Source organism: Gymnodraco acuticeps, unplaced genomic scaffold, assembly GCF_902827175.1.
Source record: "Gymnodraco acuticeps unplaced genomic scaffold, fGymAcu1.1, whole genome shotgun sequence".
Classification (NCBI taxonomy): domain Eukaryota; kingdom Metazoa; phylum Chordata; class Actinopteri; order Perciformes; family Bathydraconidae; genus Gymnodraco; species Gymnodraco acuticeps.
The window spans coordinates 7410071-7425582 of record NW_022991180.1 but is presented as its reverse complement, the minus strand read 5'-3'; the positions used below and the strand labels follow the sequence as shown (position 1 = coordinate 7425582).

The 15512-nt window shown below is 38.8% G+C and overlaps 2 protein-coding genes across 9 annotated transcripts in view; one reads left to right on the top strand and one right to left on the bottom strand.

Moving 5' to 3' along the window:
- Positions 1-2335, bottom strand: part of LOC117560764 (zinc finger CCHC domain-containing protein 24-like) — a 30802-nt gene extending 28467 nt beyond the window's left edge. For all 6 annotated transcript variants that reach the window (XM_034237769.1, XM_034237765.1, XM_034237766.1 and 3 more), the window contains exon 1: positions 1841-2335. In XM_034237769.1, the coding sequence (XP_034093660.1) occupies positions 1841-2080 (240 nt within the window). In that variant the 5' untranslated portion in view covers positions 2081-2335. The remainder of the gene's footprint in view (positions 1-1840) is intronic.
- Positions 2336-3589: 1254 nt separating this feature from the next.
- anxa11a (annexin A11a) lies at positions 3590-12671 on the top strand. 3 transcript variants are annotated; one of them, XM_034237949.1, is made up of 15 exons: positions 3590-3744; positions 5771-6076; positions 6576-6658; positions 7391-7624; positions 7749-7836; positions 8290-8384; positions 8719-8832; positions 9065-9155; positions 9663-9742; positions 9846-9902; positions 10026-10119; positions 10237-10332; positions 11522-11580; positions 11698-11820; positions 11945-12671. In XM_034237949.1, the coding sequence occupies exons 2-15, from the start codon at positions 5773-5775 to the stop codon at positions 12002-12004; spliced, it is 1578 nt and encodes a 525-aa protein (XP_034093840.1). In that variant the 5' UTR covers positions 3590-3744; positions 5771-5772; the 3' UTR covers positions 12005-12671. The 3 variants fall into 3 exon arrangements, with proteins under 3 accessions (XP_034093840.1, XP_034093838.1, XP_034093839.1); XM_034237947.1 differs by having other exon boundaries at positions 7244-7624; XM_034237948.1 differs by having other exon boundaries at positions 3616-3744; positions 5705-6076; positions 7244-7624.
- The last annotated feature ends 2841 nt before the right edge of the window (positions 12672-15512 follow it).

The following is a 15512-nucleotide window of genomic DNA, read 5'->3' as shown; positions in this document are numbered from 1 at the left end:
TACTAAAAATAATCTAGCAGCAAAAAATATGGAAAATTTTCAGTGTATTCAATCCCTTTTATATCAAGATGTAGGGAAGAAAACACTTTTTATACAGTTTTGATCATAGCCAAGTAGTTGTGTTAGAAACTGAATGTTTCCATTGACATGATTGGTATCGAATTGGTACCATTGGTATTGGTATCACTTTAAGGACACTGGTACTGAACTGCGGTGTCACACAAACACTGGGTAGTGGTGTCTCGTGCTGATTTGAGGTATAATACATTCCACAGGAAATGACTACAGGTTTAGATTAATCCAGAATAAATACACATGTTAATAAATCACATTTAAGATTGTGTCTTCATAGCCTTGAACTTGGTTACAAAGGAGAAAGAAATGTCTGCTTTGAGACTGGTAAGCACAATTGATTTGTGTGAGTTTCAAATCAACAACCAATTATTCTATTATAATTTAAGTGGACTGTTGTGTGATCCTTCACTGTAAAAACAACCATTCTGCATTAGTCATCTCATCATCAAATCTCTGCAGAGGTTTATTTTACTTGGCTTAGCATGCAAAGTAAGTTGCAAAATACCCCCACCCCTTAAACCGTTTCCAGACAGTACGTCTTCCCTCAGTTTGAAACACTTATACTACTCATGCGGATTGAATGGCATTACACAATTGCGTGTAATGTATAATGTGCACACCCAATTTTCAGAGGACTGTTTCATGTTAAATAACTTCAAAGGGCCTCTATGGTTACCACCTTAATAATGGACACTACTCTAGAAGGTGAATACACCATCTATCTACTTCTTCTGTTTCCTGCAGTTTCCAACACATAGCGTCATGGTAACATAGATCTAAGGAACTGAACTAAAGTCTATTCAACACACTGGGAGGCTTGCTTTAAAGTCTTTACACTGCCATTTGGCCCACAGTATGTACTTATTTTCCTGTGTGCTGTATGTATGTGTGGGTGTGGCGATGGGGCTCCTTTCTGCACAGTATGGTCTGCAGTATCAGGTTATCATTATTTGCATGTTTGCCCCTAAAATTACACTGCACTACAAAAATAGTCAAAATGTAAACAAGGATGGATTTTGTTTGCACAACCTGGTCTATTTGAAGGAGAGAGGCAGCAGACCTCAGCAGGAGGCTGCAGTGGCCTCCTCTCACCAGACAGAGGCGTGCAGGGCAGTCTATTTCCATCTGTCCCTCTTTACCTCTCTGATCACACACATATCTGATTAAAACATAGTTTTGCTCAACAGCTTTCCCTAAGGTTCAACCGTAATTCATCTGAATTATTCAATAACATCTTAGGGATAAGGAATTGAATTATGTATACTTAGAAACCTTGTTGTGATATTTAGCTATTTCACTTTTTATTTATATATCAAGCTTTAATAAGTTTCAATTGATTCCAAACAATCCTATAATATTCCTGCAATTAAAGTATAACTAATGAATCAGTACGTTTATAGAGACACTGTGTACTGATAAGGCCAACCCCTTATGGAATCATGATGTTCATATTTCCCTCATTTATAATAATATTACAGTGGGCTCATAAGCCAAGCTTTTTCTTGTGAAACAATTAAAATACTTATTAAGAATCGAATACATTATTTTATATGTTTAAACAATAAACAAAAGGCCTTGAAATTGTTGTCTATATTATAAATGTCATGGCGGTTTAGTGTATCCTACCAGAATAGCCCATACTGTACATGTTAAAACATTTGCTGCACAGTCAACAGATCACGCGGTTGCTTGCGATAGGTTAGTAAATTCAACCAAAATCTCACAAACTTTAATAACTCCAGATATGTATGCATGCATGTTTCACCTCATTGCGCTGTAGCTGAAAGAAGTTGTTGAGATAGTTGGAGTTCAGGGACGAGCTCAGCTCCGCCGCTGCGGGAGTCTTGCTGAAACTGAGATCCGGGTGGGAAGAGTTGGGTTCGGGTCTGAATGCGTCAAAGGCGCTGGTTTGGTGGGGGTCTTGTAAGGAAAGATAGACCCAGTTGAGAAGTTGCGCAGGCTGGTACACGGAGGCACTCGTGTCTATGGCAGACAACAAGCTCATCTTTCAATTCAAATGGCTAAACTGGATTTTCCACCGCTGATTCTTGGACAGGTCTCAACTCTTTTGCCGTCTTTGCTTTTCGTTCCCCGGCAGATGGCAAGTGCTCCTTTTTTATCCCCGTAAAGGGCCCTGTCCTCCTCACGCCGGGAGCCTCGTCCCAGTTAGATGTTACTCAAAAGTCATTGCGCTAACATGTCAGTATAAAAAGTTTTCCCCTGCTCCCCATGGTCCGCTATCTGCCTTTATTGCAGAGGGGCAGAGAGAGGCTGTTTGAATATGTAATGAGGACGGCTCTACGTCACAGAGCACGCAGACCAATCAGCGATTAGTTGGATGAATATTCACGACCAGCCCACTGGATGAGACAAATGGTTCATCTGGCTCTTCTAGACATTAAATCCATCAGATATTTTCACCAAGGTTAATATACTCGGCCAACTTAGCCAATGAAACTAAACAATTGTAATACATAATTAAACATAATCATAATTTTCAGCCTTATGATGCCATGTACTAGTAACCTATTGGTACTAATAACATGTGTTTGTCGGTGTTGGGAGGGGAGGGAATGATAGGTGTTTTGTTTATTTATGGTTAGAAGTGATACTACTATTTGGAGTGTCCCTGTGACTTATGCTAATGTAGTAAAGGCTTAACATTAGGTAAACAGTGTTTCTCCCATAGCTCATTCAATTCCAAATTCTGTTAGAAAAGTTGATCAGCCGTCTGCAAAATAATGATCAATGTTTGGAACAAAATAAAGAAATGGATCATTCGTGAGTAAGGCACATACTATTAGAAAATGCTAATAATAATTGAACACCAGGCCCCGGCCTCTTTATTGAGCGCCTCGCATACTCCAAGACATCCGCTCGGTGACAGTTTATACACTTTATTGGTAGAAGCCGAGGTAGTGTGGAGAAAACCTTTAGACTGGCTCCCTCTTGTGTCAAATGTATTTCACACACACAGACAGTACAGTTGTGTAATTCCTAACTGAAGTGTGTACAGCTTCCTTGTTTTTTTACTCAAGGGTTACTCAGTTTCCTTCTTATGATCAGTGACATATAAAGATATCCCTTCCTCATAGTGTTGATATGTCATGATCACAGCCATGTCACAATGCAATAAAATCATTAAAACGTGTTTTTATCTGCTTTTACTTTCTTTAAAGTGTTTAGTATACTTGTGAATAAAAGGGCTGATACAAATTGAGTTTATTACAACTATGATTATTATTGGTTTAATTTACAGAGCCCCCTCTGTAAATTAAACCAATATATCATGTATCCCTTTATATAATCTGATTGTTAATCATTCGTAAATGTGGATCAGTAGACCTAAAACCATCATGTTAGTGGTTTGTTTATTTGACAACATGCCTGTGAAATAAAAGACCTATAGGTGAGGTCGGTCTGTCACATTTTCCATCATGCCATTGATGGCCAGGTATGTATATGGTTAACACATATTTGTTATTGTCACATGGTGGTGACAGGACAGCTGTATGTGTCACTGCTGTAGTGTGACGGGCAGACATCTGGCTGGGTTCTTTAAATGGAAACTCAGTCCCACCCACAGCACTGATCAGTCAAGTACAGACAGAACTGAAGCTGCTTAATAGAGATCTTCGTCCTCCAGGAAGAGACTGCAAGCAGACTAAAGTAAGTGCTAAAATCGAACAACTATTCAGGCCGAGCTAGAATGGTAAATGATATAGGCCTATTAGCTTACATTACAAGTTATGTGTGGATAAGTGGGAACTATTTTTGTAGTCGTTTTGTAGTCGTTGCTCTGCTGTTCTCGGCGCTGTCGTTAGCCTACCAATGCATAGTTACCAGTGCCTTTAACCATTTAAGGTTACAAAATCCTCGTCTTGCTTTTGCTCCAGTTTGCTGCTTTAATATCGACGGCTTATTTATGCTTAACCAGCTAGCTAGGTTAGCTTAGTTACAGCTCAGAGCACTGCGGATACAGCCACATTATGTAAATCGATTGAAGATTAGTAGGCTACAGGCCTGAAGCCCGCGTTGTAAAAGCTAGCGTTCGGTTCAAAACGCAAGTTGTGTATGTGTTACACACAAGCCAGATTAATGTCTGTTTTCCATTGACTAATTATTCTATTGACTGTTTAGCATATTGTTAAACTATCTGTGCAGTGTTCTCACAACCCCAGTAAAGTCTTTAATGTTTCGCCGATCTTTTAAAAAAAAACTGAGTAAACTTGACACACCCTGCAATAAAACACAATGGAACAAGATGTTAAGGTTAGCTAAAGATAACCGGCACTGTCTTAACACACATTTGGAAGATATTATTGCCCCATATTGTGGTTATTTGTAACACATTTGACCCGAAAACTATACAATTCTTTACTCCCTAAGCAAATAACATTATGGCTGTTTCTGTAAAGCCACAGCTTCTCACAGTTTGAAGCGCGCCACGCTGCAGTGGAAATGCGCCATAATGTGAGATGTTTTCACCTGAACAGCAAGGAAATGTGTTGTGTTAAAGCTGAACCATCTGACCCTAAAGAAGTCAAACCATGTGTTGTGACCAAATGTGTTTCACAAAGGCACTAGATTTAGGGCATAATGATGAATGGATTAAAAACAACACTCAAGCTGTCTATATATTGACATATTTTTCCTAATACGTTATTTATTTACTGAACCTTAAAAGCTTGTATCTTATTGAATTGGACATCTGTATTTCACAAGGTAGGTTCCCTGCTCTGTCTGTCTATTCAAACACAGCCATGTCTGTTTCTGTGTCCATAAAATGCAAAGCAGAGAAACTGTTCCATTAAGTCCTGTGAAGTCAGTCTTATCATGGAACAAGTAGGCATACTGGAGCAAGGGCATTTCATGTTAGGCTAAAACCAAAAAGAAAGTTTCCTCACCAACCCACCACTAAACTAATAATGTCTCTGACCCAATGGCCCTGGAACCAACTGTTTGCAATTATTTGGATTGCAGTGACACTTCAGAACGTTGCTACATAAAAAAAAGACTGGGGAGTGCAGACATGTTTTTAATCAAGAATCAGGAAACACGTAGAACAGACTAGTATTGTCCTTCTAAAATTAATTTAAGCCGGCTCTATATTTTTTAAATCGTATTATAGAATTGCCCCAGCTCTGGAAAATTCAGATTGTTTCCGCCTTCCTTCCACATTTAAGGAAGGTTTGGTTTAGAGCTGGGTGAATTTTTAAACTCTCTTTCTGCTATGTCATTGTACTAATCAAGTTTATTTTTTTATTTATATAGCACATTTATTGGTCGAGCCAAAGTGCTGTACATATAATAAAAATAGCCTACAGTAGAGACACTTTACAGCAAATACAACAGCACAGATTTGTTCAGAATATCAGTATGAGAAAAACTAAGGGTGTCATTTTTGGTAAACAGTACTAAACACACATGACAGTGAACTGAGAAACGGCTAAGGTTAACAGAATGAATTGACCTTGTCATGAAGTCAGCATTGTTTGACTTAGACATCTAAAGCAAGACACTTTGGAAGTCCTAAAAAGAGCAACTCACAGATGCTGAATTTCTAAAGAGAAACTACCAACTAAAAAGGAAATCTTCCCACACATTAACAGCATTGTTCTACCAACAGATAAAAACACATGATCTGGTCATCTTTGGCAGCCCTTTGATTGACAGTCCACTTTTATTCCTAAAGCCATGAGCTACCCTGGATACCCCCCTCAGGCCGGCGGTTACCCACCACAGCCTGGGGCTTACCCTTCACAACCTGGTGCTTACCCACCTCAGCCTGGAGCTTACCCACCCCAAGCTGGAGGCTACCCACCACAGGCTGGTGGATACCCTCCTCAACAGCCTGGTGGTTACCCTCCTCAACAACCTGGTGGTTACCCTCCTCAGCAGCCTGGTGGCTATCCTCCTCAGCAGCCTGGTGGCTATCCTCCTCAGCAGCCTGGTGGCTACCCTCCGCAGGCTGGAGGCTACCCACAGGCCCCCCCTCAAGGTAAGCTATTGTGTTGTTTATGATAAAGTAAGATTTCAAAATGTGGGAAATATGTTAGCCAAAGCTGCCTACTTTCTCATCTAGCAGATAATCACTATAGAGGATTTATATATACTTGCAGAAGAGCGAAAATTAGTAAAACAGAGTGTTAAGGTATTTTGTAGCCTATTATAGAAAGGGGCAGTCAGTAATCTCGTGTTTTAGGCCACAGGCATCATGAGACCTATAGTTAAAAGAGTGGAATTTTTTTCTCCACCAAAAACAAACAAATGACTTCTGTTGCTAGGTGAAGCAATTCCCACAGTCAGTCCCTCACATAGTACTCCCATTCTCTGTCTAGCTCCTTTTCACCTACACGTTAACTAGTTGGGTCGCGAGAAAAAGGAAATTCCACTAAGAGCAGTCCTTCCTGTCTAGTATTCTAAATTATGTCAGGCATGTAGTTGCACAATGCGTCCTAAACTCTTCTGAACAGCTCTGTCTTTGTTGTGTGCTGCAGGCAGCTGGGGCGGGGGCCCTGCTGGTGGATACCCCTCCATTGGTCTTGGCAACTTATCCAACCCTGGATACAACCCTGGCATGGTGAGTTTAGCCTTAAAAAAACATCTTCCAATTTTCTTTTGAAATATGTGTATGATGCAACATCATCAGATTATTGCGTTGAATATTCCAGTTATAATTAGTTACACAGCCATTCATGGAATATCACAGACTTTCACTTTGTGGTAAGACTTTTCCAAAACATTGTCTTCTTTAAACCCTCAGCATCGCCATTTTCTCTGTCAGCTTCTCTTTCCGCATGAGAAAAACTGTCATTTACTTAATTCATTTTAAACCTATCAATCTAATCCAATTTGCATTCATTTTCTTTTCTGAGTCATTGTCTTGTTTATAATTATATGTTAACATGCATTTTCACCCTATTATATAACATGGCCACACTTTTTTTGGATACTTTTATAACTGGAAGAAGTTTCAAACATGAGGACATTGTCCACAGTTTTTCCTCTGAAGTAAGAGGCGTTATTATTCGATCAATTGCATAAATATAATAAATGCATCTAAATCTAATCTAAAAAAGGTGTGACCGGCTATCTCTGCTTTGCATTAATGAATCTTCAAACGTCTGTACACATTTTATGGGATGCCAATCTTTCTGAATCACAGGCCCACCAGACCCCTATAGGCATGGGGGGTTTTACTCCAAACCCATCCATGTACGCCCAAGCCCCCGGGGGGTACCCACCTGCTGCTCAGCCCAGCGGGTACGGTGCCCCCGCCCCTAACCAACAGTCATATGGCCTGTACCCACAGCCAGGAGGAGGCATGCAACAACCCCAAAGCCAAGGGATGGGCTACCCTGGTCAACCTGGCCAGCCAATGCCCGGGTACCCTGGTGCACCCCAACCCAACCAACCCATGCCAGGGTATGGAGGAGCACCAGCACCTTCACCAGGTTACCCAAAGGCCCCTTCACCAAATCCATCCATGCCAGTTTACGGAGGAGGAGGAGGAGGAGGAGTCATGCCAATAGCTCCACCTATCAAGGTAAGAAACACTGAAAGTAAAAAAGTAAACCTCTATCTTTGTATAGATCTCTGTAACTCAATGTTATGCCAAAATCCGTTTTTCATTTTTTGTTAAATAACATGTCATTGTGTTGTTACATCAGAGAGGATTCAGGGGAACAATCAAGGATTTCCCCGGAGCTGACCCACTCCGAGACTCAGAGGTGCTGAGGAAGGCCATGAAGGGCTTTGGTGAGTGCTATGGACAGCTTAATAATATCCTCCAGGTTCTGGATGTTGTCCATTTGGGAAGTGGTGTTCTATCTATATTTAACTTTGTGCTGACTTATTTAATTATTTTGAAAACTGACCAGTAGGAAACTATATATTCACATCTATCACAATTGTAATCACAGTTTTTATTTTTCTTACATAAACACAATTAAACACTTTCTGCCTTAATGCACATTTCTGTGAAGGGACAAAGATACTATAGAAACAGTGTGACAGATTTTAAAATGAAATTGGTTAATAAAGTTGTCAAAGCATTCCATTGACTGTTAGCTTACAAAGACTTTCATGAGGCGAGAACAGCCTATATTTCCATTCCCATTGCTTTGGGTATTTATAAAATGTTTGAAATTGGACATTTAGATATGGTTCTTTGTCTGTTTCTGATTTGAAACTGTGGTCCCATCTACCCAGGTACTGATGAGCAAGCCATCATCGAATTACTGGGGAGTCGCTCCAACAGGCAGCGTGTGCCTTTGCTCCGATCCTACAAAACTGCCTATGGCAAGGTAACGCTCCTGTTTATGCCTAATGATACGTCTATATGTTGCTAATGTGATGCCATTTTTCTTCAAGAGTTTATTTACTTTGGAAAAAACCCAGTTGTTTTCAAAACAAACACATTTCCTCAATACATGATGATATGTGGCTCAGTGTGGATTTCCTAGCAGAGTGTGGTGGTGACGAAGAGACAACAGGTGCTGGGACTGTCAGTAAAACGGACAGACGATTGGATGTCCTCAGAGCTCATTATATATATATATAGCTCATAGCTTCTTGCTGTTTTTCACAACAGCAGTTAATGATGGTTTTGAGTTATACTTACCAAGTTTCCATTTTCAGGATCTGGTCAAGGACCTGAATTCAGAGCTGTCTGGGGACTTTCGGAAGCTGGTCATGATCACGCTGAAGACCCCCGCTGAGTTGGATGCTTCTGAGCTCCACAGTGCCATCAAGGTACATTCTTAGGAACAAAACTCATTTCTCAGCACCTTCTTATCGTCAACGTGAAATTATTTATATTTCTTGTTATTATGTAATTTGCATTGGAGAGCCTTTTTTTAAAGTATGTATATATGTTACATTCTTATACAGTAAAGTAAATACATCTATTAGTAGTAGTTTTATGTAAGGATTTCAACAAAAAGGGCCAAGATGAGGTTTTTAGGTTGTTGTTGTTTCCTAACAGGGAGCTGGAACCGATGAAGCCTGTCTGATAGAGATCTTGTCTTCTCGCTCCAACGCTGAAATTAAGGAGATAAACCGCATTTACAAACAAGGTAAGATGCCTCGGGGCTGTTGTGATCTCCTTTATCCCACAGTGCCACAACACTGTTTTGGAAATGTTATTCCCTAAGTAGATAATCTCTGTCTATCTTAATGTGGGTACTAACACAACATTTGTAAACTGTAAATGTTAAGCAAAGAATCTGTCTCACCTAAGGACTAGTTTCTATAGTCTTTTATGAATTCTTCAGTTTTATGATTTTATGTATTTGTTTCATCTGTGTTGTTTGCTGTTATGCTAATGTGATGTAATGTAATGGTCATTCTATCTTCAGTATTTGCCTGACAAGCTGCCAGCTCTCGTTTTAAATTCATCTTAATTCTTTATTAATCCAGTGTTATAATGGCTGTTTCATATTTGAAGCTATAAAAAATAGCTATTTCAGAAAGTTCAGTCAACAAATATAACATTAATGATCAGCCTTCAAAGGTTACTAACTTGAACCAACAGTATGTATTTGTTTGTTAAATTGTGCCATTTCTTTTTGCTGCCATTTCAGAAAACAAGAAGACACTGGAGGATTCCATCAGTGGGGATACATCCGGACACTTCCGCAGGCTCCTGATCTCCCTTGCTCAGGTATGGATATTATATATATGATTATATATAGATTACTATTATAAATATCTCTCAGGAACTACTGTCCCATTTGCTTATTACTATGCTTTCCTGAATGTTGCAGGGTAATCGTGACGAACGTGAGCATGTCGACATCTCTCTGGCTAAACAAGATGCTCAGGTATGATCCACTTCACTCATTCATATTTTAAGTTTGGTGATTTATCTGCGCCTTGGTCGGTCTCATATTACTTTTACCTTGACAAATTGATTGCTGCGACATATTGATAAGTTCTCCTTCTAGTCTCTGTATGCTGCTGGAGAAAACAAGCTGGGAACAGATGAGTCCAAGTTTAATGCCATTTTGTGTGCAAGGAGCAAACCTCATCTCAGAGCAGGTATTCTCTATGGAGACATGTTAATAATAAGCATCATCTAAATGAGTAACAGGCCACAAATGCAACTGTAGTTCCTTGTAGCAGTTTTACTGATTGTGTGTGTGTGTGTGTGTGTAGTGTTTATGGAGTACCAGAAGATGTGTGGCAGAGACATAGAGAAGAGCATCGAAAGGGAGATGTCCGGAGACCTTGAGAGTGGCATGTTGGCAGTGGGTAAGGATACACACACACACACACACACACACACACACACACACACACACACACACACACACACACACACACACACACACACACACACACACACACACATACACACACGTTTGACGTACAATTCAACCATTAAAACGTTTCCATTATCATTGTATTACCTGTTGTTCAGTTATGTTAATCCATCTTTGAATAAGGTGTTCTGGCAAATGGATAATCTACTTTTTCCCCTTATGTTGCCAACAATTATCAGATATATGGTACAGTAATCTGTTTTTAGATGTGTTTGATGTGAATCTTTCCTATCGTGTGCAATTCCATCTGTCCATACGTTTTCATTTTGAAGTGGTTTGACGTGCAGTGTGGAATGTTGGCCATTGGTTTTGATGCTGTGTTTTGTTTCAGTCCTCTGGACAATGTTTTCATTTCTCATTTGCATTTCTTTCAAAATAAAATGTGCCTTTTTTTTATAGCTGCATTACTCATTTGGCTTTTTGAAGGCATACAAATCCCATCTAGAAACAAACTGAAAAAAGCAACCCTGACCTAACATCAACTATTTTTATAGCTAATATTAAGCAGACATAGGGCAACATTATGACTCCTATGTTTACCATATTTCCTTCCACCTGATGAATCATGTATTCACTCTCCTTTTTAGCTCTGTTTTAGTCCCTACCAAAAGAGAAATACCTTGACATTTGAATGCTAGATATTTGAGTTGCTTACATTTCCTGTTTGCCATTCAGTGTTGGACAGGTAGTGTGTAAACAGCTGCTGCCTGCTGCTAGCAGTGGGGTAGTGTGTTATTGAGAATGTGTAGACTCAACCAGTAGGTTCATGTGCCTCAAACAGGCTTAAAAGCTCAGTAGATAATCTTCTATAGGTTCGTCCTTGTGAGTGACGCACCCTTAAGAGAGTTACAATATATGACATTTTCATGAACGCTGCTTTAAATGTTGCCCTCCTGTTATATTTTCATGGTGTGTGAGCATACGTTTTATTTCTCATAGTTCACTTTTCCGACAACACATAAATATTTCTGTTTTCATGCTTACCTTGCAGTGATTGTAAGAAGTTGCTCTTTCATAATATTAATAATAATGAAGGGATTATTATTAAAAAAGGACACAGAGTATGAATTAATGTGAACACTGCTTGTGTTGATAATAAATAACTATTTGTGTTTCAGTGAAGTGTATTAAGCACACACCTGCCTACTTCGCTGAGAGACTTTACAAGGCCATGAAGGTGATTATCCCTTTTTTGCTAGATAGTATTTTTTTAATAAATATAATTAGTTTAGTGTAGCATTATATTTAATTTACCTCGCTCTCATTGTATGTATGTGTGTGTGCTTTTTTTCAGGGAGCTGGGACCAAAGACACAACCCTGATCCGGATCATGGTCACCCGTTCTGAGGTTGACATGCTGGATATCCGTCAGGAGTATGTGAAAAACTACGGCAAGTCGCTGTACACGCACATCTCTGTAAGTATCTTCATCATTATATATTCCGTTTAATACATATAGCCACATGGATGATTTAGAAGCAACATGTGTTTTTTGGGACAAATATCTAAATGATTTACTGACAAATGTGTTTTATTGACAGGGAGACACATCAGGAGACTACAAGAAGCTCCTACTGAAGTTCTGCGGGGGCAGTGACTGAAAAGGAAACAGTGACTACTACATTATAGAAATGCTCTATAAATATCAGTTTCCTGCCTAATCTATATGCACATGCCGCAAACCTGCATGCCATGCCAGTACTCTCAATGCAATGTTTACCTTTTTTCAAGAGCCACATATATATTGCTACATATTGTTTTTTTCTATATACAGTATGCCAAAAAGGTCTTTATATTTTTTCACTTGTGATATCTTTGCTGGATATTTGTGTTGAATATGCATGGCCATACGATATAATTGAAAGAGATTAGATTACATTTTTTTCAGAGCTATATATTTTTAAGATATTTTATATCAATTTGCCAATATGATCAGATAACTAAATCTGACATGTTTATCAGCTAATTGTCAGGTCCAGCAATGCTGAATTAGGTACCAGACATAGAATATATTGCAGCTAAGTGCCAAAGTTGTCTGTCAATGTTTGCAATTATGTTGTCCCTTCTAGATTTGTTATTTTCTTTGTTAATCACAATTGGCTTTATATGCAAATATGTCATGTGTATGGTTTATCTTTTTTTAAGCATGTCAAACTTAAGCTTTGCATTTCATCAGTTGTTGGTGATTTTATGTTCATGAGTCTCAGAAAATAAAGGTTGAGAACCTGCGCCGAAAGGGTTTGAGGTTCATCCATCACATGAACTTCATACAAATGTTTTTATTTAAAAATACAACAAACAACATGGACAGTCCTATATTTATCCTCTGGTTCACAAGCAAAAAAATCCTTAAGTGCAATACAAACAGTTTTTATCAGTTGACTTATTAACCTATAGTAATATCCTAAACTGTGACAACCCGTTTTTTAATGCACTGACATTGTTAGCACTTGGTAATAGACTTGGTTTACCACTAGAGGGCAGTAATGTCCTAATCCAACCCCAAAAGTGGGAATTTCTTTTAAGATTTTTTTGCGCCAAATTAGCCTTTATTTAAGATGGCAGTGTTTTAAGGGGGAGACAGAGGGGATGACATGCGTACATGGTTCCAGGCCGGATTCGAACCTGGGTCCTGCGCATGGGAACTGAGTCCCATATGGGCCAGCTCTACCATGGTGAGCTATATGGCGGCCCAAAAAGTGGGAATTTCAACAAGAAAACCTCTTAAATATGCTCAGTGTGAAGAATATTGATCATAATAGGATGGCATCAGTTCAATTAGCGTGATCACAATTTAGTTTGAATTAGTACAGGCAACATAATACACAATGTCTTCATTCTCCAACACTTACAGTGCATTTTACACAATCAATACACATCCATCATTTCTCTTTCCTCGAGGGGTGTGAGGTCAGTATATGTATGGCTGCACATGGAGCTCTCCCTGGCTTATTACGTGCTGTTGGCTTCACTTAAAATGCTGTTGACCACTTGACTGTAGAGATGTGGCTCTGCGCTCGGCTGGCTATGTGGTGTGTGTAAGTCAACTGCACTACGATCAATAACTCTGTGGAGGGGGAGGCCCGTCCTATTGATGGCTTCCATAAAGCTGCCTTGGCAATATTAAACAAGTCTAGCTTTTCTACAGCCATGCTGGAAGACCCATCTTTGATCACATCATGTTCAAATTGACCAGAAATGACTGGAAAGGCTGGAGGGCTTTAGATAGATGTTTAGATTACAATAACTTGAATTTGAATGAAGATTAGACGCAATTAAATCGGTTTTGAGAAGATAATTTAGCCATCATTCTAAAAGTATTCTAAGGCTATTTAAAGTGACTCTGCATGGCTTGTCTCTGCCCACACTGTAGTTCTGATATCATTATGATCAGAATCCTCCCATCTGATCCAGCCATGCTGAAGGCTGTGTAATTCTCTGTTAATTAGAAACCATGAATTGCTTAATTGCATGTCTGTTATTACTGATCTAATCATCAGGGAATCCTCACAGGGCCTCGAGGTGTGATGTATCAAGGGGAAATTATGTTTTTCCATTTTAAAATGTCTTTAAAATTATATATTTATATCCTTTGTTTAGCAAGGTAAGTCTTTGAGAAACAAATATATTTTGTAAGTATGATGATAACCAAAAGAAACATAGTCTTTTTTTAACATGTTGCCTCCTTTTTGAGGTTCTGCACTGTTCATTCAACACTCATTCACTTGCATCCTTCCAGGGTGGAGGTCAAATAGATAAACTATTGTTGAGAATGTATGATCTAAAAGCAGTAAATAAATGCATGTAAAAAGGAGTGGCTATAAAGTTGTTCAGTAAAAGGCTTTTGCTTCTGTCAGCACTGACAGCTCCCTGTAGAATAACTCTATTCAGATATTGATTAAAAATAACTGCATTATGTTCAGTTTGAGAAAAAATGTCACCAGGATAAATGATGTGTTTGCTGACAGTCTCTTGAATAAAAGATAAAGCTATTATCTGCTCTGATACGGGCTGTCAAATCTATTTTATAATATTTCACTAAACAATCAGACAACACCAGCCCTGTTGTCTAAATAATAAACTTATTTATACCCCCAAGATAAAAGGCTGTTTTCTTTTTCAAATGTGAGTAGAATATGCACAAAACGTTCAATCTGTGTCAGCAGTGGCGGCCTGATTTCCTTTGATATGAATAATTTGCAATTAATTTTTCATCTAAAGGGATAGCACATGGTTGCACAAGCTATGGAGCCAGCATGGCAGAGATGGTGAAAAAAAGGGGGGGGGGGGGGAGTCGTAGATGTCACAATGAGATTCAGTGCATGCATGAATAAGGTCATGGTTTGAGAGGTATGCCTGCAGACGCCTGCCTCTGTGCCAACACTCTTTATTCAGCTGCAGACTGGAAGCAGAGTGCATCCATCACCATCATATTGTCCTTTACAAATCCTGCTCAAATACAAATCACATGATGCTTATATGTACAGATATGGCTCACTGCCCCCTTTTATTTTATCCAACACGATACAGTAAGCATTGACATTGGTTGCAAGCTTTGGATATAGAAACGTGGAGTGTTAGCCTGTGTCTACATTGGCATTATTATGCAAGGACTAAATGATATCCTTATATATATATGTTGTTAATATAAAAAATCTTAATGTAGTCAATAAGGGTTATACTGATTCAAGGTATATGGAATATACACAAAGATAACCAATGGAGGAAGAAGCATTTAGATAATGATACTAAAGTAAAGAAGGTAGCACTACAGTGAAACACATGAATGCCCCTTTATACAGCTCTGAAAAGAGACCACTCCAACTGTGTCTTAAATCTCAATCTCTGCACATATGGCAGCCATTCCGTTACAGTGTCTGTTGAATTCCAACACAGATAAATGTTGTCAGTAGTTTATAGAAATGTTACTCAAACACATACCTTTAAATAATAAAACCAGAGAGATTGATATGCTGCAGTGGTCTCTTAATTTGTTATATATAATTCTGAATTGAAAATGTATATTAAATATGTTAATAGGCCTACTTATAATGCAGACATAAATATGTGCCTGTATGTGTTAACTTATACAGTAGTATGTTATTGGAT

Excerpts from the sequence above, each read along its gene's own strand:
- anxa11a (XM_034237947.1), top strand. The coding sequence starts at position 5,773 with ATGAGCTACCCTGGATACCCCCCTCAGGCCGGCGGTTACCCACCACAG. Across the intron at positions 7,625-7,748 it reads CAATAGCTCCACCTATCAAG|AGAGGATTCAGGGGAACAAT; the intron begins GTAAGAAACACT and ends TTGTTACATCAG. Across the intron at positions 7,837-8,289 it reads GAAGGCCATGAAGGGCTTTG|GTACTGATGAGCAAGCCATC; the intron begins GTGAGTGCTATG and ends CCATCTACCCAG.